General features: G+C 42.9%; 1 protein-coding gene across 1 annotated transcript in view; it reads right to left on the reverse strand.

Moving 5' to 3' along the window:
• LOC138665563 (elastase-1-like) overlaps positions 1-20,550 on the reverse strand; it is a 170,298-nt gene extending 149,748 nt beyond the window's left edge. Inside the window, exon 1 of the mRNA XM_069753161.1 lies at positions 20,393-20,550. Coding sequence (XP_069609262.1) covers positions 20,393-20,489 — 97 coding nt within the window. The 5' untranslated portion in view covers positions 20,490-20,550. The remainder of the gene's footprint in view (positions 1-20,392) is intronic.
• Positions 20,551-24,260: the final 3,710 nt, after the last annotated feature.

Consider the following 24,260-nt stretch of genomic DNA (forward strand, 5'->3'; position numbering starts at 1 on the left):
TCAAGTTCTTATGATCAGTCAATACCACCACGCGATGCTTAGCTCCTTCAAGCCAATGACGCCACTCCTCGAATGCCCACTTCATGGCCAGCAACTCTCGATTGCCCACATCATAATTACGCTCAGCGGGCGAAAACTTCCTGGAAAAGAAAGCACATGGTTTCATCACTGAGCAATCAGAACCTCTCTGTGACAAAACCGCCCCTGCTCCAATCTCAGAAGCATCAACCTCGACCTGGAACGGAAGAGAAACATCTGGCTGACACAACACAGGGGCAGAACAAAAACGACGCTTCAACTCCTGAAAAGCTTCCACAGCAGCAGAAGACCAATTAACCAAATCAGCACCCTTCTTGGTCAAATCGGTCAATGGTTTGGCAATGCTAGAAAAATTACAGATGAAGCGACGATAAAAATTAGCAAAGCCCAGGAACTTTTGCAGACTTTTCAGAGATGTCGGCTGAATCCAATCCTGGATGGCTTGGACCTTAACTGGATCCATCTCGATAGTAGAAGGGGTAAAGATGAACCCCAAAAATGAAACTTTCTGCACACCGAAGAGACACTTTGATCCCTTCACAAACAAAGAGTTAGCACGCAGGACCTGAAAAACCATTCTGACCTGCTTCACATGAGACTCCCAATCATCTGAGAAGATCAAAATGTCATCCAAGTAAACAATCAGGAATTTATCCAGATACTCACGGAAGATGTCATGCATAAAAGACTCGTGACACCTTTATCCATCCTATTCTATCCACCAATCATCCATTAAAAACCTACATTAATTGTAGATCCAGGGACGTAATCTATGCTCTCATTTGTCCCTGTAAAATGGTGTATGTTGGGCAGACCACCCAAGAGCTAAGGAAGCGGACCCAGAAGCACATTTCTACTGTGCATCTAGCGGCTTCGGATTCGAGGAAGGGTAAAGTCCTTACTCCGGTGGCCGAACACTTTCTGGCCAAACATGGGGGCTCTTCGGCTCACTTGAAAGTGGTTGGTCTTCAAAAACTCACCCCCAATGAGAGAGGGGGTGATAAACGTAAACTCCTTTTACAACTGGAATCCCGTTGGATTTTTCTATTACAAGCAGTGACTCCTTCTGGTTTGAATGAGGAGTTACTATTTACGGGATTTCTAGGTTAATGGAGGCCAGTAGGGATGGGCTACTTCCCGTCTTATTCTGATTCATATATATTTTTGATATTTTCGTTACTTCATTTGTAATAGTCACATTTTTAATTTTCTTTCCTTTTTTCCATCTTCAGCTGTCTGCTGTCGCGTGACCTCCTCGTTTTTGGATAGTGGTTGGCTCTTTAATAGGATGGATGGCTTCTACTATTTATGACTTCTGGATATCAAGAATTGGACTTTGCCCTTTACTAGTACATTTATACCAACAAGGGGACTAATAAGACATTGTATTATGTCTACTTAAAAGCGGCTGGTATTCCTGGAGGTCAAAATCTTATTGCATCAGATGGACGCCCTTTCCTGTACATGACCTGTGGATACGGGGGATCCATATTTACTATTTACCCTTCCCACTGATATGAACACACCAACGAGTCATTCTCCCTTGTGCTAACATCATTGACTGGTATCCTGGGATTCTATTGGATGTGATCCACATATGACGGACGTCGTTCAGTGTGTTATTATGTTGGACATTAAAAATCTCACTTTGATCCGCATTTCCGTTGGTCTCCTGGATCCTTGGCTGGTTTGTTGGTTCCCAACAAGGAAGGAAACACTGGAGGAGTTGGACTTGTATATTCATCCTACTCTGGGATATCTATGTTTGTGGACCTTTGTAGTCCATTTACTCCGCAGCACATTAGTCCGTTTATGCGCTGCTGTGTCATTCTATTGTATATTCTATAGTTTCTCTCCCAGCATTCTATTCCTTGCCCTGGATGTATTATTGGGCATGTGTGAGACCTTCCATGTATATATTTACATTGTTGATTTATGTACTAATTTTTATATATTTTTCCTATACAGGTAGTCTTGGCCATTCTTTATTTGTGCTTGGCCGCATCTAGTTGCATTATGTGTGCCCTGCATCTTAGGTGCCGATTATTACTGCTCCCTTTCCTGTCTACATCTATGGGCACGGCCTCTGTCTAGCGCTCGCGCAGTGCGGCACTTTATTGGAGCCGCGTCTGCGCATGCGCTCTTCTCCATGGAGATTCTTTCATTCTGCTCTGTCCCCCTCCTTCCGCGGCCGGCGGTTCATTTTCGGTCTGTTCCTCCTGCGCCCTAGCGACACACCGGTGTCCATTCCGACTGATTGTGGATACTATATACACGTAAGTTATCCATCATACGACCCACTTCCCCTGACGAAGCCGCTGCGGCGGCGATACGCGTGGGGTCTTGTCTTTACACCCCCTCTTTCTTTGACACTTGCCGGCTACGTGGGATGTGCGAGCTATCTATAGCTTAGCAGTTTTCTACTCCCAGCTTCACCACCTCAGATGCAGCTGAGTATTTTCGGCGTGATGCCGTTTGCTTTTCTCTCATGGGAGTTTTTTTAGGTCTTCTTTCCATACGTATAGCAGATATTTCTAGGACCTGTGGACTATGTATGCAGGTCTAGGTTGGAGTCATTCTATTTCTATGCAGGGACCTAACATAATTATATGCATACAGGGATCTAATATTCTTATATATATGCATTCTATGGGCCTCTGGTGGTGACTCTCATGAGCATTAGCTCGCTATACTGTATATTACCATTTGTCCGGTTATGAGTGTTATTTCATATATGTATATATGTATACTTTCTATTGACATTCTACTGTTATGGGGGTGTTTTGTACACATTTGCTGTGATTTTAAGTGATTTTATATTTCATGTTGTGGTGCTTAAATAAACGTGTTCATTATTACTTTTCTATATTTTGGGGTTGTGCGAGCCTATTTTAGTCCATTCTTTCTGTCTTTTTTGTGGTTATTATAGTTATTGGACTAGGCTCTGCACCCTTGTCTTATACGATATACAGCTGGAGTGCACCCTTTAACTTTTGTATGATATTGATTGTTTAGCCCTGTGTTCCAGGGTACTTCTGGAGGGTCGCACACACCTATAGTGGTGGAGCTGTCATTAATACGTATTTTTATTATTATTGTGTGGTCTGCACACCGGTGGTGGTCGTTATGGACTGGGAGGCCAGGGAGGCGGCCTGGTTGGCCAAATCTACTAGTATTTTTGAGGCAGCAGGAATGTCCACAGTCCATGTGGATAATGACTTTTCTATGCTTTGTTCAGATTTAACCAGGGCCCATAAAACATGCGTTAGGTTATGGTGGAATATGAGGAGCCTGGAAGAGTATATCAAATCTGGCTTTATCCCTAGGGGTCTCCGCATATCCATTTTCCCAGCGTGGGAACCCTCAGATAGTTTTAAACAGCTTTGGGAACAAGGATTGACACGTTGTTCTAGTATTTTGATGAACCTTTTGCTCGAACACGATAGGACATTATTTTCATCGACTAAAATTTCTATTAAAGAACTGGAGACCAAACTGGTTAATTTCAATGAAGGTCAGGTTTTATCCTTTAAAAATAAATTGAAGGATGCTTTGGACAAATATGAAACGGAGGTAACACAACGTAAAAGCAAGAAATTCCATAGGGATAAGAACGACTTTGAGCAAAAAATGGCATATAAGTGGAGACATTCTGGCAACGCCCGTCGCTCAAGGCCTAATAGGGGAAGTCCTCCACCCTTAGCTTCAACGGCTTCATGTAGAGATGAGAGCTCCAGTGATTTTTTGTCCTCTGCGGGGAGCGAGTTAGACCCCGGACCAGACGGGGGGGTAAACGTAAGAAACGTGAAAAAAAGGTTCACACGATACAAGGGCCAGACATCGCCCTTTCATCACAATTACCCCACCAGACGGAAATAGATGTAATGGATACCTGTCACCAGAGTACTGTGGAACTGGAGCAACGTTCGACAGCATTACAGGTAATAAATCTTTCTGAGTACAATCTCACGTCTGCTGAGTTGTCTGTACTCCAGAAGGGTCTATCTTTTGTTCCCACTCATGCAGTGGATAAATTCACTCTTATCAAAGATCTTTACTTGTTTTGCAGAAAATTAACATTCCAGGTCATGTACAGGAGACCCGACATCTTGCAAACCATTCCCACGGATGAGCGTCAAACTTTTCAGGATTTATTGGAGCTTTTGGAGGAAAATGAATCGTGTCTTAATAGAAGGAAATTTCCATACAAGAATAAATCTCTCAAGACTCCCTCCTTCTCCTTGGTGCCGGCCATTAAAATATTCTTTGAAGTCGTCAAACGGGACATTATGGCTGACTGCCCGGGTAAGTGGCCCGTCCAATTTGAATAGAGAAGAGAAACGAGCCTTGTCCGCCCTACAGAACAATAGGGATTTTATCATCAAGGAGGCGGACAAAGGGGGTAATGTGGTACTTTGGTCCACTCAATTGTATGAAGCTGAGGCAAAACGTCAGCTCAACAATATTCAGTATTATCAAAAACTCCCCTCTGATCCGACTCCTGTCTTCCTTTCGAAATTTCAACATCTACTCTGTAGGACCTTACAACATGGCATTATTTCCACACAGGAAAAGCAATACTTATGGGTGGATAACCCGGTCACGGCAACATTCTATATGTTGCCGAAAATTCATAAGGACAGTACCAGGCCCCCGGGCAGACCCATCGTCTCAAGTGTCGGCAGCATGTGTGAGAGGGCGGGTGAGTATCTGGATTTCTTTCTCCAACCCATTGCCTCATCCCTTCCTTCTTTTATTCGTGATTCCTCGCATTTTATTGAAATCTGTGGTCAAGTCGAATTACCTTCTAATTTTCTACTTGTCACTTGTGATGTGGAATCACTTTATTCAAACATTGACCATAAGGATGGGATGGAGGCAGTCGCCCATTTCTTGAATAAGAAACAGTCCACCGACAGGGGTCACGACTCATTTCTTCTTGATTTACTAACTTTTGTTCTCCATCATAATTTTTTCCTTTTTGACAGAGTCTATTATTTGCAGCGATCGGGCGTGGCGATGGGCGCGAAATGCGCACCAGCCTATGCTAATATCTTTTTGGGCTGGTGGGAGGAAAAATTTGTCTATCCTCTAACATCATTCGCTGCCCACGTACACGCCTGGTATCGCTTTATAGACGATATTTTCATCCTATGGAGGGGTACCAGGGAGGAATGCGTTTTATTTTTGGATCATTTGAACATCAATCCTCATAACATTTTTTTAACGTATTCTATTTCCACCAGCAATACCACCTTCCTGGACCTCAGGATATTTCCACATGAGCAACATCTGGCGACGAATCTGTTCCGTAAACCCACAGCAACAAATGCGCTTCTGGAATTTTCCAGCTTTCATCCGTGGCACACTAAGGTGGGTGTACCTACGGGACAGTTTCTACGTGTGAGACGCAACTGCACTCTTGATCATGATTTCTCAATTCAGGCCCGTGAGCTTTCGGATCGGTTCTCAAAAAGGGGTTATCCTAAACGTGTTATCTCTACTGCTTATCAAAGAGCGAGGGGGCAAGGTCAAAGGGCACTTCTTTCTACCAGGAGGCAAAATCAGGAAACACAGACCAGATTCATCACAGATTTCAACAATAGCTGGAAACAGGTCAGTGAGATTCTTTCCACACACTGGCCAATTCTCCGAGCCGACACCCAAACGATGGAGGTCACTAGCAGCAGACCCCTTATAACAGCAAGACGGGCACCTAACTTGAGGGACCTACTTACAAGGAGCCACTTCAAAAGACCCACGACGAAGTTGAATAGGGGCATCACGCTTCGGGGATCATTTCCATGTGGGGATTGTACGGTATGTCCCCATATGGTCCCGACTCGTGACACCTTTATCCATCCTATTCTATCCACCAATCATCCATTAAAAACCTACATTAATTGTAGATCCAGGGACGTAATCTATGCTCTCATTTGTCCCTGTAAAATGGTGTATGTTGGGCAGACCACCCAAGAGCTAAGGAAGCGGACCCAGAAGCACATTTCTACTGTGCATCTAGCGGCTTCGGATTCGAGGAAGGGTAAAGTCCTTACTCCGGTGGCCGAACACTTTCTGGCCAAACATGGGGGCTCTTCGGCTCACTTGAAAGTGGTTGGTCTTCAAAAACTCACCCCCAATGAAAGAGGGGGTGATAAACGTAAACTCCTTTTACAACTGGAATCCCGTTGGATTTTTCTATTACAAGCAGTGACTCCTTCTGGTTTGAATGAGGAGTTACTATTTACGGGATTTCTAGGTTAATGGAGGCCTGTAGGGATGGGCTACTTCCCGTCTTATTCTGATTCATATATATTTTTGATATTTTCGTTACTTCATTTGTAATAGTCACATTTTTAATTTTCTTTCCTTTTTTCCATCTTCAGCTGTCTGCTGTCGCGTGACCTCCTCGTTTTTGGATAGTGGTTGGCTCTTTAATAGGATGGATGGCTTCTACTATTTATGACTTCTGGATATCAAGAATTGGACTTTGCCCTTTACTAGTACATTTATACCAACAAGGGGACTAATAAGACATTGTATTATGTCTACTTAAAAGCGACTGGTATTCCTGGAGGTCAAAATCTTATTGCATCAGATGGACGCCCTTTCCTGTACATGACCTGTGGATACGGGGGATCCATATTTACTATTTACCCTTCCCACTGATATGAACACACCAACGAGTCATTCTCCCTTGTGCTAACATCATTGACTGGTATCCTGGGATTCTATTGGATGTGATCCACATATGATGGACGTCGTTCAGTGTGTTATTATGTTGGACATTAAAAATCTCACTTTGATCCGCATTTCCGTTGGTCTCCTGGATCCTTGGCTGGTTTGTTGGTTCCCAACAAGGAAGGAAACACTGGAGGAGTTGGACTTGTATATTCATCCTACTCTGGGATATCTATGTTTGTGGACCTTTGTAGTCCATTTACTCTGCAGCACATTAGTCCGTTTATGCGCTGCTGTGTCATTCTATTGTATATTCTATAGTTTCTCTCCCAGCATTCTATTCCTTGCCCTGGATGTATTATTGGGCATGTGTGAGACCTTCCATGTATATATTTACATTGTTGATTTATGTACTAATTTTTATATATTTTTCCTATACAGGTAGTCTTGGCCATTCTTTATTTGTGCTTGGCCGCATCTAGTTGCATTATGTGTGCCCTGCATCTTAGGTGCCGATTATTACTGCTCCCTTTCCTGTCTACATCTATGGGCACGGCCTCTGTCTAGCGCTCGCGCAGTGCGGCACTTTATTGGAGCCGCGTCTGCGCATGCGCTCTTCTCCATGGAGATTCTTTCATTCTGCTCTGTCCCCCTCCTTCCGCGGCCGGCGGTTCATTTCCGGTCTGTTCCTCCTGCGCCCTAGCGACACACCGGTGTCCATTCCGACTGATTGTGGATACTATATACACGTAAGTTATCCATCATACGACCCACTTCCCCTGACGAAGCCGCTGCGGCGGCGATACGCGTGGGGTCTTGTCTTTACACCCCCTCTTTCTTTGACACTTGCCGGCTACGTGGGATGTGCGAGCTATCTATAGCTTAGCAGTTTTCTACTCCCAGCTTCACCACCTCAGATGCAGCTGAGTATTTTCGGCGTGATGCCGTTTGCTTTTCTCTCATGGGAGTTTTTTTTAGGTCTTCTTTCCATACGTATAGCAGCTATTTCTAGGACCTGTGGACTATGTATGCAGGTCTAGGTTGGAGTCATTCTATTTCTATGCAGGGACCTAACATAATTATATGCATACAGGGACCTAATATTATTATATATATGCATTCTATGGGCCTCTGGTGGTGACTCTCATGAGCATTAGCTCGCTATACTGTATATTACCATTTGTCCGGTTATGAGTGTTATTTCATATATGTATATATGTATACTTTCTATTGACATTCTACTGTTATGGGGGTGTTTTGTACACATTTGCTGTGATTTTAAGTGATTTTATATTTCATGTTGTGGTGCTTAAATAAACGTGTTCATTATTACTTTTCTATATTTTGGGGTTGTGCGAGCCTATTTTAGTCCATTCTTTCTGTCTTTTTTGTGGTTATTATAGTTATTGGACTAGGCTCTGCACCCTTGTCTTATACGATATACAGCTGGAGTGCACCCTTTAACTTTTGTATGGCATAAAAGACTGAAACTCAGATGGAGCATTGGCAAGTCCGAACGGCATCACTAGATACTCAAAATGACCCTCGGGTGTATTGAATGCAGTTTTCCATTCATCTCCTTGCCTGATTCTCACCAGATTATACGCACCACGAAGATCTATCTTAGTGAACCAACTAGCCCCGTTAATCCGAGCAAACAAGTCAGATAACAATGGCAAGGGATACTGAAATTTAACAGTGATCTTATTAAGAAGGCGGTAATCAATACACGGTCTCAGCGAACCATCCTTCTTGGCTACAAAGAAGAACCCTGCTCCCAGTGGTGATGACGATGGGCGAATATGTCCCTTCTCCAGGGATTCCTTCACATAACTGCGCATAGCGGCGTGTTCGGGCACGGATAAATTAAATAATCGACCTTTAGGGAATTTACTACCAGGAATCAAATTGATAGCACAATCACAATCCCTATGCGGAGGTAGAGCATCGGACTTGGGCTCTTCAAATACATCCTGATAATCAGACAAGAACTCTGGGACCTCAGAAGGGGTGGATGACGAAATCGACAAAAATGGAACATCACCATGTACCCCCTGACAACCCCAGCTGGATACCGACATGGAATTCCAATCCAATACTGGATTATGGGTTTGTAGCCATGGCAACCCCAACACGACCACATCATGCAGATTATGCAACACCAGAAAGCGAATAACTTCCTGATGTGCAGGAGCCATGCACATGGTCAGCTGGGCCCAGTATTGAGGTTTATTCTTGGCCAAAGGTGTAGCATCAATTCCTCTCAATGGAATAGGACACCGCAAAGGCTCCAAGAAAAACCCACAACGTTTAGCATAATCCAAATCCATCAGATTCAGGGCAGCGCCCGAATCCACAAACGCCATGACAGAAAACGACGACAAAGAGCATATCAAGGTAATGGACAGAAGGAATTTGGACTGTACAGTACCAATGACGGCAGACCTAGCGGACCGCTTAGTGCGCTTAGGACAATCAGAAATAGCATGAGTGGAATCACCACAGTAGAAACACAGACCATTCAGACGTCTGTATTCCTGCCGTTCAACTCTAGTCATAGTCCTATCGCACTGCATAGGCTCAGGTTTAACCTCAGGCAGTACCGCCAAATGGTGCACAGATTTACGCTCGCGCAAGCGTCGACCGATCTGAATGGCCAAAGACAAAGACTCATTCAAACCAGCAGGCATAGGAAATCCCACCATGACATCCTTAAGAGCCTCAGAGAGATCCTTTCTGAACAAAGCTGCCAGCGCAGATTCATTCCACTGAGTGAGTACTGACCATTTCCTAAATTTCTGACAATATACTTCTATATCATCCTGACCCTGGCACAAAGCCAGCAAATTTTTCTCAACCTGATCCACTGAATTAGGCTCATCGTACAGCAATCCGAGCGCCAGGAAAAACGCATCGACACTACTCAATGCAGGGTCTCCTGGCGCAAGAGAAAATGCCCAGTCTTGAGGGTCGCCGCGCAAAAAAGAAATAATAATCAAAACCTGTTGAATAGGATTACCAGAAGAATGAGGTTTCAAGGCCAGAAATAGCTTACAATTATTTTTGAAACTTAGAAACTTAGTTCTATCTCCAAAAAACAAATCAGGAATAGGAATTCTTGGTTCTAACATAGATTTCTGATCAATAGTATCTTGAATTTTTTGTACATTTATAACGAGATTATCCATTGAAGAGCACAGACCCTGAATATCCATGTCCACACCTGTGTCCAGAATCACCCAAATGTCTAGGGGAAAAAAAAAAAGTGAACACAGAGCAAAAAAAAAAAAAAATGATGTCAGAACTTTTTCTTTCCCTCTATTGAGAATCATTAGTTTGGCTCCTTGTACTGTTATGTTTGCTAATGACAGGTGTTATGAAGGCAATCCAGAAACACAGTGTGCTTAGCGATCAGAGCGCACACAGTGATCTGACAAATACCCAAAAATACAAGAACGAGCTCTGAGACGTGGAAACTCTGTAGACTGCACACCTGATCCTATCCTAAACACAACTAAAAGCGGCTGTGGATTGCGCCTAACAACTACCTAGGCAACTCGGCACAGCCTAAGAAACTAGCTAGCCTGAAGATAGAAAAATAGGCCTGACTTGCCCCAGAGAAATTCCCCAAAGGAAAAGGCAGCCCCCCACATATAATGACTGTGAGTAAGATGAAAAGACAAAACGTAGGGATGAAATAGATTCAGCAAAGTGGGGCCCGATATTCTAGGACAGAGCGAGGACAGTAAAGCGAACTTTGCAGTCTACAAAAAACCCTAAAGCAAAACCACGCAAAGGGGGCAAAAAAAACCCACCGTGCCGAACTAACGGCACGGCGGTACACCCTTTGCGTCTCAGAGCTTCCAGCAAAACAAAAGACAAGCTGGACAGAAAAAAAGCAACAAAAAAGCAAAAAGCACTTAGCTATACAGAGCAGCAGGTCACAGGAACAATCAGGAGAAGCTCAGATCCAACACTGAAACATTGACAAGGAGCAAGGATAGCAGCATCAGGCAGAGTTAAGTAATGAAGCAGTTAACGAGCTCACCAGAACACCTGAGGGAGGAAGCTCAGAAGCTGCAGTACCACTTGTGACCACAGGAGTGAATTCAGCCACAGAATTCACAACAGAAACAAGCGTTGAACAACTTCAGTAATGTTGATCAAACTCATTTAGCGGCCTGAACTCAGCGCTTTTAAATACAACCGAAATGCTTTTGTGTGATGTGCAATATGTTAGCATTTGGGGCCCCATTTTAAACTTTGCCTAGGGCCCCACTTTGCCGAAAACCGGCCCTGCCTACAAGTGTACAAAGATATTATACAGTCACCATGTGTAACTTTAAATGCCGGGGCTGAATTTAGTCCCAGTCCGGCCCTGCCTGGATGTCCAATGATTGGGACCTCATAGCACGCTGTGGGATCTCAGATCCAAAGACAGAGAGGCTGCCAGTATGATCGCAGCATTTTGAGGGTTAAAGTGCCGTGAGCGGTCTGTGACCGCTCCTGGCACTTATTGACGGGTGTCAGCTGTCAGAAGCAGCTGACACTTGGCCGCAATCGCTGCTCACCCCCCCGTGTGCGTGGGCGATCGCTCAGACATAATATTCCATTCATGGTCAAATAGGCTCAGGGCACATGGACGGAATATTACGTCCGATGTCAGATAGGGGTTAATATATCCATTAATGACCTTCTAACCTTCTGAAGGGCATATGGAAAAAAATTTCAATATTTGCATATGACGCTAAACTCTACAAGAAAATTAACATAGAGGAAGATAATTTAACATGACAGAGGGATTTATGTAACCAGGAGGCTTGGGCTGAGAAAGGTCAATTAAAGTTAAATGTAGATCTTGTCTACTTGTTTGATTTGAAACCGAGACAGGTACTTGAGAGGTTAATTAATAGAGGTAAGATCCATATAAAGTGGTCACGTTGTCACTGTTGACAGGCTTACATAATTTTGATAAAAAATATAACTGTCTCACCTTTTTATGTGTGTATCCATAGTGGAATGAATGCATTCATTAATTACAGAGTGTTTATATGCAATTCACTTATGTTACAACACATCAGTCTGCTCTATGATCTTATACTGAGCTCTTAGCAATTACATTGCAGCCATTTCAAATTAGATACCTTTTTCTGTTCCAGTCACAAAAATCAGGGATCAGTGGAGAAGAATGCAGAACCATTTTGTAATTTTGATTCCTCTGTAAATGACATGTGTGCAGTCTACTAAGAATGTTGCTATAATTGTGCATTGTATGTGGTATCCTGGTAGCACTCAAATGACTTCCATGGACAGACTCCATTATCAGATTCCAGAGTTACCCTGGCCTTACCCCTCCAACCACATACAGGATTCTGGACTCACCCAGGGTCCCCCTGGGTTATATCCATAGAGTGGCTGATGGTCGATGGAGCGAGATGGCAGAGAGAGGGGCCTCAGAGTTGCTTCCTGTAAGTGAAAGTTAGGGATGGAATTGATGTACAGACGGAAAATCACAATATTAGCTGAGGTCATGGACAAGACACTAGGAGATTCAGAATAAAGGCTAGAATAAGTATGTAACCAGGGAAATAAACTTATAACTCCCAGCTAGAAGCAGCTACTGGTCTTTTAAACAGGGATTGGTCTTGCCCAATAATAATCTAATATATAAAGCTGAATGCATGTGTGTATGTATGTGTGTGTATGTATGTATGTCCGGGATTGGCATCTGCACCGTCGGAGCTACAGCCACAAAATTTTGCACAGTCACACATCTGGACCCCGAGAGCGTCATAGGCTTTGTTGTGAGGCGAAATTTTAACCCCGCGCGTTCCAATTCACCAAACAATTTTGCCCCTATCTACATAATGGGGTAAAAGTGAAAGGACAAGTGTTGGAGGCAAATTGACAGCTGCCTGATGTGAACAAGGGGGACTTAAAGAATGAGAGCGATGGCGCCAAAGAGTATGTACCGTACAGTTGTTAAGGTGGGGCCCCGACATGGGATACTCACCACACACGGGGATATGAACACACACAAAATGCGCCACACACTACCACGTGCTTGAACACATATACCACCCTCAGCACACATTTCACCACACATACACCAACCTCGCCACATAAAAGTCGAAACACAAAAGTCGCCGCTCAAAACTCGCCACGCGCAAAACTCGCCACATGCAAAACTAGGTTCACGCAAAACTCGCCACACGTGCAAAACTCACCTCATGGAAAACTCGCCACACGCAAAACTTGCACATGCGGAAAAATTGCTACATGCACAAAAGTTGCAACACATGGTGTGGAACATGGATAATGATTATTCCATATATAATAAACAGTATAACCACATAGTAGTATTTTTTGTCAGAAATAACTATACAGAAAGAATAAATAATACATCAATCTAAAAATAAACCAAAATAAGTCAGTATTCTAGAATACAAATGGATATCCCACATTGAGCCCATGGTAGGTGCTGGTAGACAGTAAGTAAATACAAAAATAAATACACAGATAATAATAATACTTGCCACTCACTGGAATCCAATAGTCCGCTCACTCCCAAGGCGTATCACTACACCAGGTAGCTTCGTCAGGGGGTGTAAAGGAGGGTCAGTCACGTCGGGTATATATAGTAGTAAGAGCACTTACTGATGGACTAATGATTTCTAGCACATGTGCCCAGCAATCATAGAGCATCGGAACAGCCATAGTCTGTCAGGGCGCCGGCGCAATACAGGGAAGTGAACCATAGTCCTTAGTAAACTGCAGCGCTAACATGGTATCGGCGTGAGTTCCAGGTATGCCGGAAATGTGCGTGTCACACACCGGAAGTCATATCAGTGCTTGCGCAAGGCTCTCTGCAGTGTCCTAAAAGGTAGATGATGCCATCCCAAGGTAACCACTCATATACGACAGCATGCGGTCCACAAAAACCGAAATCCTGCGTGTCACCAGCCGGCAACTCGGACTACGCATGCGCAAAGCCATCCTTAACATTTTAGAAGATATATACACATATTAAAGGCATATAACACTAAATCACAAGCAAATTAGCTCCGATTGGTGAACTATGAAATGAAAGGCCATAAACCGCCCTTCTTCACCAAAACAGGGCCCAATATTAACCCACTATACTACAACAAGAAGGCACCTAGAGAAAAAGAAAAAATGAAAATAAAAAGACCTTTCAAAGTGAAATAAAAATGGACAGTCCAAATCTAAACCCATAATAACATATAATTGGAAAAGAAAAAAAAAACTATATAAATTGCAAAAATTTATTTAGTTATTAATTAACGATTGCACGTCTTAAAGGATTAAGTTATGGCAAAAGGAAGCCAGTGTAAAGCAATACCTCATTGAGGCCCCACGGTGAGACTGAACCAAGCTGGTATATCCAACGGGCCTCTAATCTGAGCAATTCGCCCCGTTGGTCTGTTTTTAAAAGATTTTTTGTGACCTTCTGTAGCCCCACTACCCGCAGACCACGAGTGCTACTGGAGTGGACCTGTAAAAAGTGCATGGCAACAGTAGAGACATTTTTGCCCTTAGATAAATCCTGTCTAGCCAAATTAATGTTTGGGATGTGCTGTTGTGCACGCCTGCGTAACTCTTGCGAGGTCTGCCCAACATACACTTTCAGGCAGGAGCACACAAGAGCATAAACTAGATTGGTGGTCTTACAGTTAATGTAATCTTTTAAAACATTGACAACAGCATCCCTCGGATTGGTAAAAGAAGAGCACCTTTCCATAAACTGACATATATTGCAGTCACCACAAGGATACATGCCACGTAGATTCAAACCCCTGCCAATTCAGAACAGTCCCGCAGGTTCGGTGCCCATCTGGCTGTCAGTAGCGGAGTTGATGGCAACAAATCAGATATCCTCGGGTCAGTTTTTAAGATGCCCCAATGTTGCTTAAATAGATCAGAAACTTGGTTCCAATGATTATGGTACGTGGTGAGGAATCTTAAACTGTCATCCGGACACCTGGGAGTGGGTTTTAACAAAGTATCCCTCGGTATAGAGTTCATATGTTGGAAAGCCTTTGAAATAATTGATCTCGGGTATCCCCTCGCACGTAAACATCCCAGGAGTGATTTAGCCTGGGAATAAAAATCACACGGACAGGTGCAATTCCGTCAGATCCTATGAAACTGTCCAACCGGTAGATTCCTCTTCAAATGGTGTGGATGGAAACTTGTAAAATCGAGGAGACCATTAGAGGCCGTGCTCTTGGGAAAGAGATTTTTTCTTTTTCTCTAGGTGCCTTCTTGTTGTAGTATAGTGGCTTAATATTGGGCCCTGTTTTGGTGAAGAAAGGCGGTTTATGGCCTTTTGTTGATAGTTCACCAATCGGAGCTAATTTGCTTGTGATTTAGTGTTATATGCCTTTAATATGTGTATATATCTTCTAAAATGTTAAGGATGGCTTTGCGCATGCGTAGTCCGAGTTGCTGGCTGGTGACACGCAGGATTTCGGTTTACTTGGAATGCATGCTGTCGTATGAGTGGTTACCTTGGGATGGCGTCATGTACCTTTAAGATACTGCAGAGAGCCTTGCGCAAGCGCTGATATGACTTCCGGTGTGTGACACGCACATTTCCGGAATACCTGGAACGCACGCCGATACCATGTTAGCGCTGCGTTTTACCAAGGACTATGGTTAATTTCCCTGTATTGCGCCGGCGCCCTGACAGACTATGGCTGTTCCGATGCGCTATGATTGCTGGGCACATGTGCTAGCAATCATTAGTCCATCAGTAAGTGCACTTACTACTATATATACCCGACGTGACTGACCCTCATTTACTTCCCCTGACGAAGCTACCTGGTATAGCGATACGCTTTGGGAGTGAGCGGACTATTGGATTCCAGTGAGTGGCAAGTATTATTATTATCTGTGTATTTATTTTTGTATTGACTGTCTACCAGCACCTACCATGGGCTCGATGTGGGATATCCATTTATGTTCTAGAATACTGACTTATTTTGGTTTATTTTTATATTGATTTATTATTTATTCTTTCTGTATAGTTATTTCTGACAAAAAAATACTACTATGTGGTTAGTTATACTGTTTATTATATATGGAATAAGATTCATTATCCATGTTTGAGGAATTTTTACATTTGAGCCCTTGGTAGTGTTCTTATGTGTACACCTACTTCTGGACAGCTAACACTCACTGGAATTCCTTCTAGGGGACATTCATTCCCTTTGTGTCTGGTTGATGCCCACCCTCATACTGTATATAAGGGGTGCTTTCTTTTTGGGTATGTCTTTACATGCTCTTTATATGTTTTTATGACTTTAAGCAGTTTATTGTCATAATCAAGCCTTATTCACTTTATATGGGTTGTGTGTGCACTTTATTTGCGCTTCCCTTCTTCTCTTATGCCCCGACATGGGATACTCACCACATACAGGGATATGAACACGCACACAAAATGCGCCACACACTACCACGTGCTTGAACACATATACCACCCTCAGCACACATTTCACCACACATACACCAACCTCGCCACATAAAAGTCGAAACACAAACACATGTGCAAAACTCACCACATGGAAAACTCGCCACATGCAAAACTTGCACATGTGAAAAAATTGCCACATGAACCAAAGTTGCAATACATGCAAAAGTTGCCTCACACTAAACTTGCACATACTCAAAACGCACCACACATAAAACTCGCCACGTGCAAAACTCGCCATGCGCAAAACTTGCTGCATGCAACTTGCTACACTAACCTGTCACATGCAACTCGACACACAAAAAGTTGCTACATGCATGTCGCCACACAAAACTCATCTCACAAAAGTCGCTACATGCATGTCGCCACATGCAACTCAACACACACAACTTGACAGATGAAACTCATCCTAAAACACACACAAGTCTGGTATTATCCTTCAAAAATAAAAATCTGATTAATAAGCAGACAATCTACAAGAGCAACAAATGTACCATATAGGAAATATGGCAGATGTCAGTCACATGACCTGCCTATTATGTGTATGTGTGAGCTAATATATACTGCCAGGGGGGAGGGCTTCCTGTTGGCTGGGGATTTATCAGGCTGCCAATAGCAACCAATCACAGCTCAGCTTATATTTTGCTACAGTTAATTAATCTGAGCTCCGATTGGTTAATATAGGCACCAGAGGACATTCTCAGTATAACAAAGCTTGTGGGAGGTAATAGCATGTCAGGGTGTATTGGTGGAAAGGCTGATGTCAGTCAGATTACCTCTATGTGAGAGGATATAGAAACTGCCAGTTACAGACTATTTTTACCACAATAATGACTCATAAAAAAAAGAATTCCATGGCACGAATGTCAGCTGATGCAAAAAGAAAAGCTGCATTACGGGCCAATGAAAAATGTGAAGACCGTGAAACAAGGCTGACACACGAGAACAGCAGCTGCTTCCTCAAGAGCCATATCCAACTGAGTTCCTTAATTCCTTGGAGCCACAAGGACTTCCTCCTCACAACCTCTTTCTAAAACCTGGAGCACCTATTCTGCTATTGAGAAATTTGGATCCATCAAAGCTGTGTAATGGAACAAGACTCTTGATTAAGAACCAGTTTCCACATGTAATTGAGGCTACCATTTTGACAGGATGTGCCACAGGAGATGTTTTCATTCCAACAATTTCTCTCATTCCATCTGATTTGCCTGTCCTTGAAAGTAATTGGAATCGAATAACAATCTCCATGCTTTTCTCATGGTCAACTTTATGTGGCCTGTTCAAGAGTTGGAACAGCCAAAAATCTGTTAGTCTTTGCACCTGAAGGAAAAACTAAGAATGTCGTTTATCAAAAGGCTCTCGAATATGTAGTAGAAGATTACTTCACATTACTTGGCCAATTTAGTTAAATCTGTGTGGAATATCTCTGGTGTTGAGATATATGTTGTGAAATGCTTCTATTAGCTTAGTTTTTGCCTTTTAGTAATTACATTTCCATCTATTTGTTTTGTGGTTTTTGTGTGCAGAATAAATTTTTGTTAACGCATTCTATTTTGCTAACAGCAGTTATTAAACCGGGCGAAGCCAGGTAGTACAGCTAGTATATTATATATTAAGACAGCGGTTATTCTTTAAGGTCAAATTTAGGCACAAATTTGTGAAATTCTGAAGGGTTCACAAACTTTCATGCGCTGCTGTATGCTTCATTTTTTTGAAGGAAGGAGAACATAAATCTTTATAATACTTAGCAAAGTCACAAGGACCCACACATCCAAGCAGAAAGTTAATGTTGAAGGGACTGTCACCTGAATTTGGAGGGAACAATCTTCAGCCATAGAGGCGGGGTTTTCGGGTGTTTGATTCACCCTTTCCTTACCCGCTGGCTGCATGCTGGCTGCAATATAGGATTGAAGTTCATTCTCTGTCCTCCGTAGTACATGCCTGTACAAGGCAATCTTGCCTTGCGCAGGCGTGTACTATGGAGGACAGAGAATGAACTTCAATCCAATATTGCGGCCAGCATGCAGCCAGCGGGTAAGGAAAGGGTGACTCAAATACCCGAAAACCCCGCCTCTATGGGTGAAGATTGTTCCCTCCAAATTCAGGTGACAGAGTCCCTTTAAAGGTAAATGTATGGGTGCATTTTGTATATGTTAAGAGTAGTGAGACTTCAGAGGAGGAGGAGGAGTGGGGGCTACCGCTCCTGCAAGATAGACCTTCATTGAGTGGAGCAGAACTGTACACAGGTTATCACTTCTTATGTGAATCAGAAACAAAAACACTGCTGAAGTAAGGTCAACAATTAGACAGTGATATTTTATTCTCTTCTGTGAAAGCTCCTCCACACTGCACTAGTTATATATAAAGTGGGGAAAATAAGCATTTGATACACTGCCGATTTTGCAAGTTTTCCCACCTACAAAGAATGGAGAGGACTGTAATTTTTATAATAGGTACACTTCAGCTGGGGGAGATAGTGCAGGGAGAACATTGTAGACTTGCAAAAGACTGAGATAGGCTATAGGACAATAGGCAAGCATTTCCAGATCAACACCTGGTCATCTAATGGTTAGACGTGACCTGGAGAGGCGTACAAGCCACAGTGTATTATGCCCACTGTAAAATTTGGTGGAGGATCGGTAATGATCTGGGGATGCAAGGCTGGAATTGGGCAGGTTGTTCTTTGCAAAGGACATATGATTCAAGCCGCATACAAGGTTATGCTGGAAAAACAGTTGGTTCCTTCTGCTCAGGCAATGTTCCCCAACTCTGAGGACTGTTTTTTCCAGCAGGACAATGTGCCATACCACACAGCTAGGTCAATCAAGGTGTAGATTAAGGACCACCACATCAAATCCCTGTCATGGGCAGCCCATTCACCAGACCTGAACCCCATTGAAAACCTCTGGAATGTAATCATGAGGAAGATGCCATCAAATAAAGAAGAACTAGTTACATTTTTGTACCAGGAGTGGCATAAGGTCACCCAAAAGCAGTATGAAAGACTGGTGGAAAGCATGCCAAGACGCATGAAAGCTGTGATTACAAATCATGGTTATCCCACAAAATAGTGATTTCTGAACTCTTCTTTAGTTTAAACATTAGTATTGTTGTTTATAAATGATTATGAACTTGTTTTTGTGCATTATTTGAGGTCTGCAAGCAATGCATTTTTTTTGTTATTTTGACCCTTTCTGATTTTCAGAAAATAAATGCAAGATTTATTTCTTGGAACTTCGTAGACATGTTGTTAGTAGTTTACAGAATAAAAGAACAGTTTACTCAAAAATATACCTATAAAGAGAAAAATCAGACAAACTGAAAATTTTGCAGTGGTTTCTTTATTTTTGCCAGAGCCGTATATGTACATACACACAAATATTAGTGGATAGAGACAGAGATTGACCCCTGTGCATTTGGAGATGGAAATGGACCCCTTTACTCCCTGCCTCCTGTGAGATTGCACAGGTTGTACCAGTGATGTGCCAACCCCTATATACCAATATAGTACATTTGTTTCTGTGTGTGTGCTGTAGGTGGAATTTATTAAAAAGGTAGCCCATTATTTAAAAAAATACGCACAAAATTAGCAGGAAAATTTTAAACAAAAAATAATACAAACTCAATACTTATCTGCCTATTTCCTGTCCTGCTGTTCTAGCAAAGATACTACGCATCCACATGACCACTGCAGCTAGTCATACGTGCAAGCATCACTCATGAGGCCAGTGATTGGCTTTAGTGGACAAGTGAACAATGTCACGAGACCACTAGAAGACTAGATGCCAATATCACACAAATGGCACTACCAATAGAGGTGAGGGTAGGTGTTATTTTATGTTAGGAAAAATATTGATTGAGAAGAAGTCATCCCAGTAGTGGAAAACCCCTTTAAATTAATACTATACTTGCCAATTCTCTCAAAATGCACAGGGAGTCCTAGTAAAAGAGAGATCTTGGTGCCCAAGGCAGTACTAACTATACATTAATAACAGCCCTGGTTGGGGAGGACAGATTTCCTCATCCGTGAACCCCTATAGATCCTCAAACTTTCTGTTATCATCATTTGCTATATTTTAAAATAAGGAAATATATTTCATATATTTTGAATTTTGAAAACTGCCAACTAATACATCATTTTACATCAAGTCATCAGATGTACAAAAATAAAACACTCACCCAGGTGAAGAAACTTCGGATGGATAATATGTTGAGGTGAGGTTGCCTGTGCTAATGATAGCACAAACAGCAGAGTAAGGAGATCCTTTAAAATCATTTCCAGGTTCCTGAACTGCTGTGCGGATGGTACTGTTGGTATTTATACAGCAGGGGCAGTGTCATTATGAGCTTTACACAGGGGGACACAACACTAACTTTTGCTGTTACCAGGGTCCTGATGCACGTACACAAAGCACCCTGATCAAAACACATTGGCCTGGATGGTTCTGCATTCTACTTTAAAACTGACCACTGGAACTAATATCAGCAGTTTTGTCGTGTCAAGCAGAAAACAGACTCAGTTTAGGTCATATGAAATGTCAGTGCATAAAAATAACTGGTTTATTAAATTATTTAATAGTGGATTTATGTTCTGCTTACAATTTAATATATTGCTTATGATTCATCAGTTTTTGCCAGAATTTTGTAGCAAAACTGTTGGAAATATTGCGTTGTCCACAAAAATGTTGTGAATTCATGTGTTTTAATGCCAATTATGTCCAACTTTTTAAAAAGTGGGAGATGCTTAGTCATGAGATGCATGGCCATCCCTGTAACCATTCGGATGGATTGTAGAATTCAGGAGAAATGTGATGAGCAACAAGGGGTTCCGGTCATTCTTCCCAAGTCTGTTTCCTTACCTGAGACGGAACCAACAGAGGTTGGAATAGCCAGCTCTCGGACTGTGGAGAGGAGACGTTGGCGTGTTCTGGGACTCTGCTTCTACTGTGGTCATGCTGGACATTATCTCAAGGACATGCTATCTTGGTATTGACCCCAGAACATCTGACTTTTCTGCCTCACTGTCTGTCTGTGAGTTGTGACTAGCGTCACACCTACTTATCCCTGTCCCGGGGGAACTCTTGAAGGTAGAGAGGCCCAAGTCTCTGACCTAAAGGTACCGTCACACTCAGCGACGCTGCAGCGATATGGACAACGATCCGACCTAAACTAGATCGCTGGAGCGTCGCTGTTTAGGTCGCTGTAGAGACGTCAAACACAGCAACTCCAGAACGATGCAGGAGTGATCCAGTGACGTAACGGCGACTCACTTATCGTACTCGCTCCATGTAAAAACGTTGCTGGCGTCGTTGCTTTTGATGTCAAACATGATGATACAGGCCTGTCTAGCGACCAAATAAAGTTCTGGACTTCTAGCTCCGACCAGCGATATAACAGCGGGATCCAGATCGCTGCTGCGTGTCAAACACAACGAGATTGCTATCCAGGACGCTGCAACATCACAGATTGTTGTCGTTCTCGTTGCAAAGTTGCTGAGTGTGACGGTACCTTTACGCCTGAATGCACACTTAACTATTCCCTCCCCCAACCAGGGATGTATAGGACAGACATGAAACAGATAGCACAAACAAAACAGGCAGCGAAATGAAAGGAAACTGCAATCACTCAAAAAACGCTCATGAAACAACAAAGTGGAGGACCAGGGAACAATAGGGGCGACCAACCAAATGGGAGGGAATAAGGAAATACACACACAACCAAAATCATGCAGATAATTCCTAGAGTTAACACCAGCTAACTGCCACAAATAAGGACTACTCCTTCGCCACCAAACTGGGTAGTAGTAAGCTATCACCAGCAGGGAACAGAGGAAGCATTGATGTTTAAATAGAAGGTCCTGCAGAGTGATAGGATAGGCCAAATAGCAAATGGAAAACACCTGCTGTAAGAAAGGAGTGGACGAAAGACCAAGGGTAATTGGCACCCAGACAGTAACAGGATCTCCAGTAGCTCAGTGGATAGAGATGCCAGCAGACAGCTACAAGACTACTGGATTGAATCCTGTGGCATGACATCAGTGGAGGAGTATTGCTCCTGGTTCTGTAGGTGGTCTACGGATACTAGGTGGAATGACCCCATCACGCTCTGTAGTCATTTCTGTCAGTTGCTTTCTGAGAAGGGAAAGAATGCCTTTGCTCTGTATGAAACACCATTTCTCTGGAGGCAGCCATGTCTCTAGCTATCTGAGTGGGCCACCATCTACATCAGAGACATAAAGAGACACCTTTATTTTACGGCGGTCAGGAGACAAAGGAACCTAGGGCTGAGTCTACTGAAGAACCCATGCAATTGAGGGAGGATTGGTTGATGTGGAATCTGCTGAGTTTTGGGTGCCAGTTACTACTAATAAACAAGAACTACTAGATCTTTAATAGGGCGTTTATTACAAACAAGGTATTTACAATGATATACATAAGGGAAGTCTAACTAAGGGCAAGGGTACAATTAAAGGGAAGAGGTAATAGGAAAGGGTAGTGGAAACAGGGATGTGGGAAGGAAGGGATATATAATTGATCCTTACATATATATATTAAACCAATACACATCCACACCCACATACAAGCCATGACTCCACCCTTGCTTCCGGTATCTTCTGTGGCAAATGTCCAATCATCTTCCGGCAATGTGAACACTGTCATTGGCGGCAGTAATCATCACCTTCCTGCAGATGACATCCTTGTACATGGGAAGAAAGTTCTTGTATAGGACAGGTTCAACTCCATTTGGGCTGGCTCCAAGATGTCCATTCAAAGAACAATGGTTTGTCACCCAAACACCACAGGCATTGTGTATCAATATACATATCCATAGGCCGAAGACAGGATGTCTATCTCAGGACCACTGGCTTATAATGGAAACCCACAGGAGTTGTGTACATATGTAACATAGTAACATAGTAACATAGTTAGTAAGGCCGAAAAAAGACATTTGTCCATCCAGTTCAGCCTATATTCCATCATAATAAATCCCCAGATCTACGTCCTTCTACAGAACCTAATAATTGTATGATACAATATTGTTCTGCTCCAGGAAGACATCCAGGCCTCTCTTGAACCCCTCGACTGAGTTCGCCATCACCACCTCCTCAGGCAAGCAATTCCAGATTCTCACTGCCCTAACAGTAAAGAATCCTCTTCTATGTTGGTGGAAAAACCTTCTCTCCTCCAGACGCAAAGAATGCCCCCTTGTGCCCGTCACCTTCCTTGGTATAAACAGATCCTCAGCGAGATATTTGTATTGTCCCCTTATATACTTATACATGGTTATTAGATCGCCCCTCAGTCGTCTTTTTTCTAGACTAAATAATCCTAATTTCGCTAATCTATCTGGGTATTGTAGTTCTCCCATCCCCTTTATTAATTTTGTTGCCCTCCTTTGTACTCTCTCTAGTTCCATTATATCCTTCCTGAGCACCGGTGCCCAAAACTGGACACAGTACTCCATGTGCGGTCTAACTAGGGATTTGTACAGAGGCAGTATAATGCTCTCATCATGTGTATCCAGACCTCTTTTAATGCACCCCATGATCCTGTTTGCCTTGGCAGCTGCTGCCTGGCACTGGCTGCTCCAGGTAAGTTTATCATTAACTAGGATCCCCAAGTCCTTCTCCCTGTCAGATTTACCCAGTGGTTTCCCGTTCAGTGTGTAATGGTGATATTGATTCCCTCTTCCCATGTGTATAACCTTACATTTATCATTGTTAAACCTCATCTGCCACCTTTCAGCCCAAGTTTCCAACTTATCCAGATCCATCTGTAGCAGAATACTATCTTCTCTTGTATTAACTGCTTTACATAGTTTTGTATCATCTGCAAATATCGATATTTTACTGTGTAAACCTTCTACCAGATCATTAATGAATATGTTGAAGAGAACAGGTCCCAATACTGACCCCTGCGGTACCCCACTGGTCACAGCGACCCAGTTAGAGACTATACCATTTATAACCACCCTCTGCTTTCTATCACTAAGCCAGTTACTAACCCATTTACACACATTTTCCCCCAGACCAAGCATTCTCATTTTG

Source organism: Ranitomeya imitator, chromosome 2, assembly GCF_032444005.1.
Source record: "Ranitomeya imitator isolate aRanImi1 chromosome 2, aRanImi1.pri, whole genome shotgun sequence".
Classification (NCBI taxonomy): domain Eukaryota; kingdom Metazoa; phylum Chordata; class Amphibia; order Anura; family Dendrobatidae; genus Ranitomeya; species Ranitomeya imitator.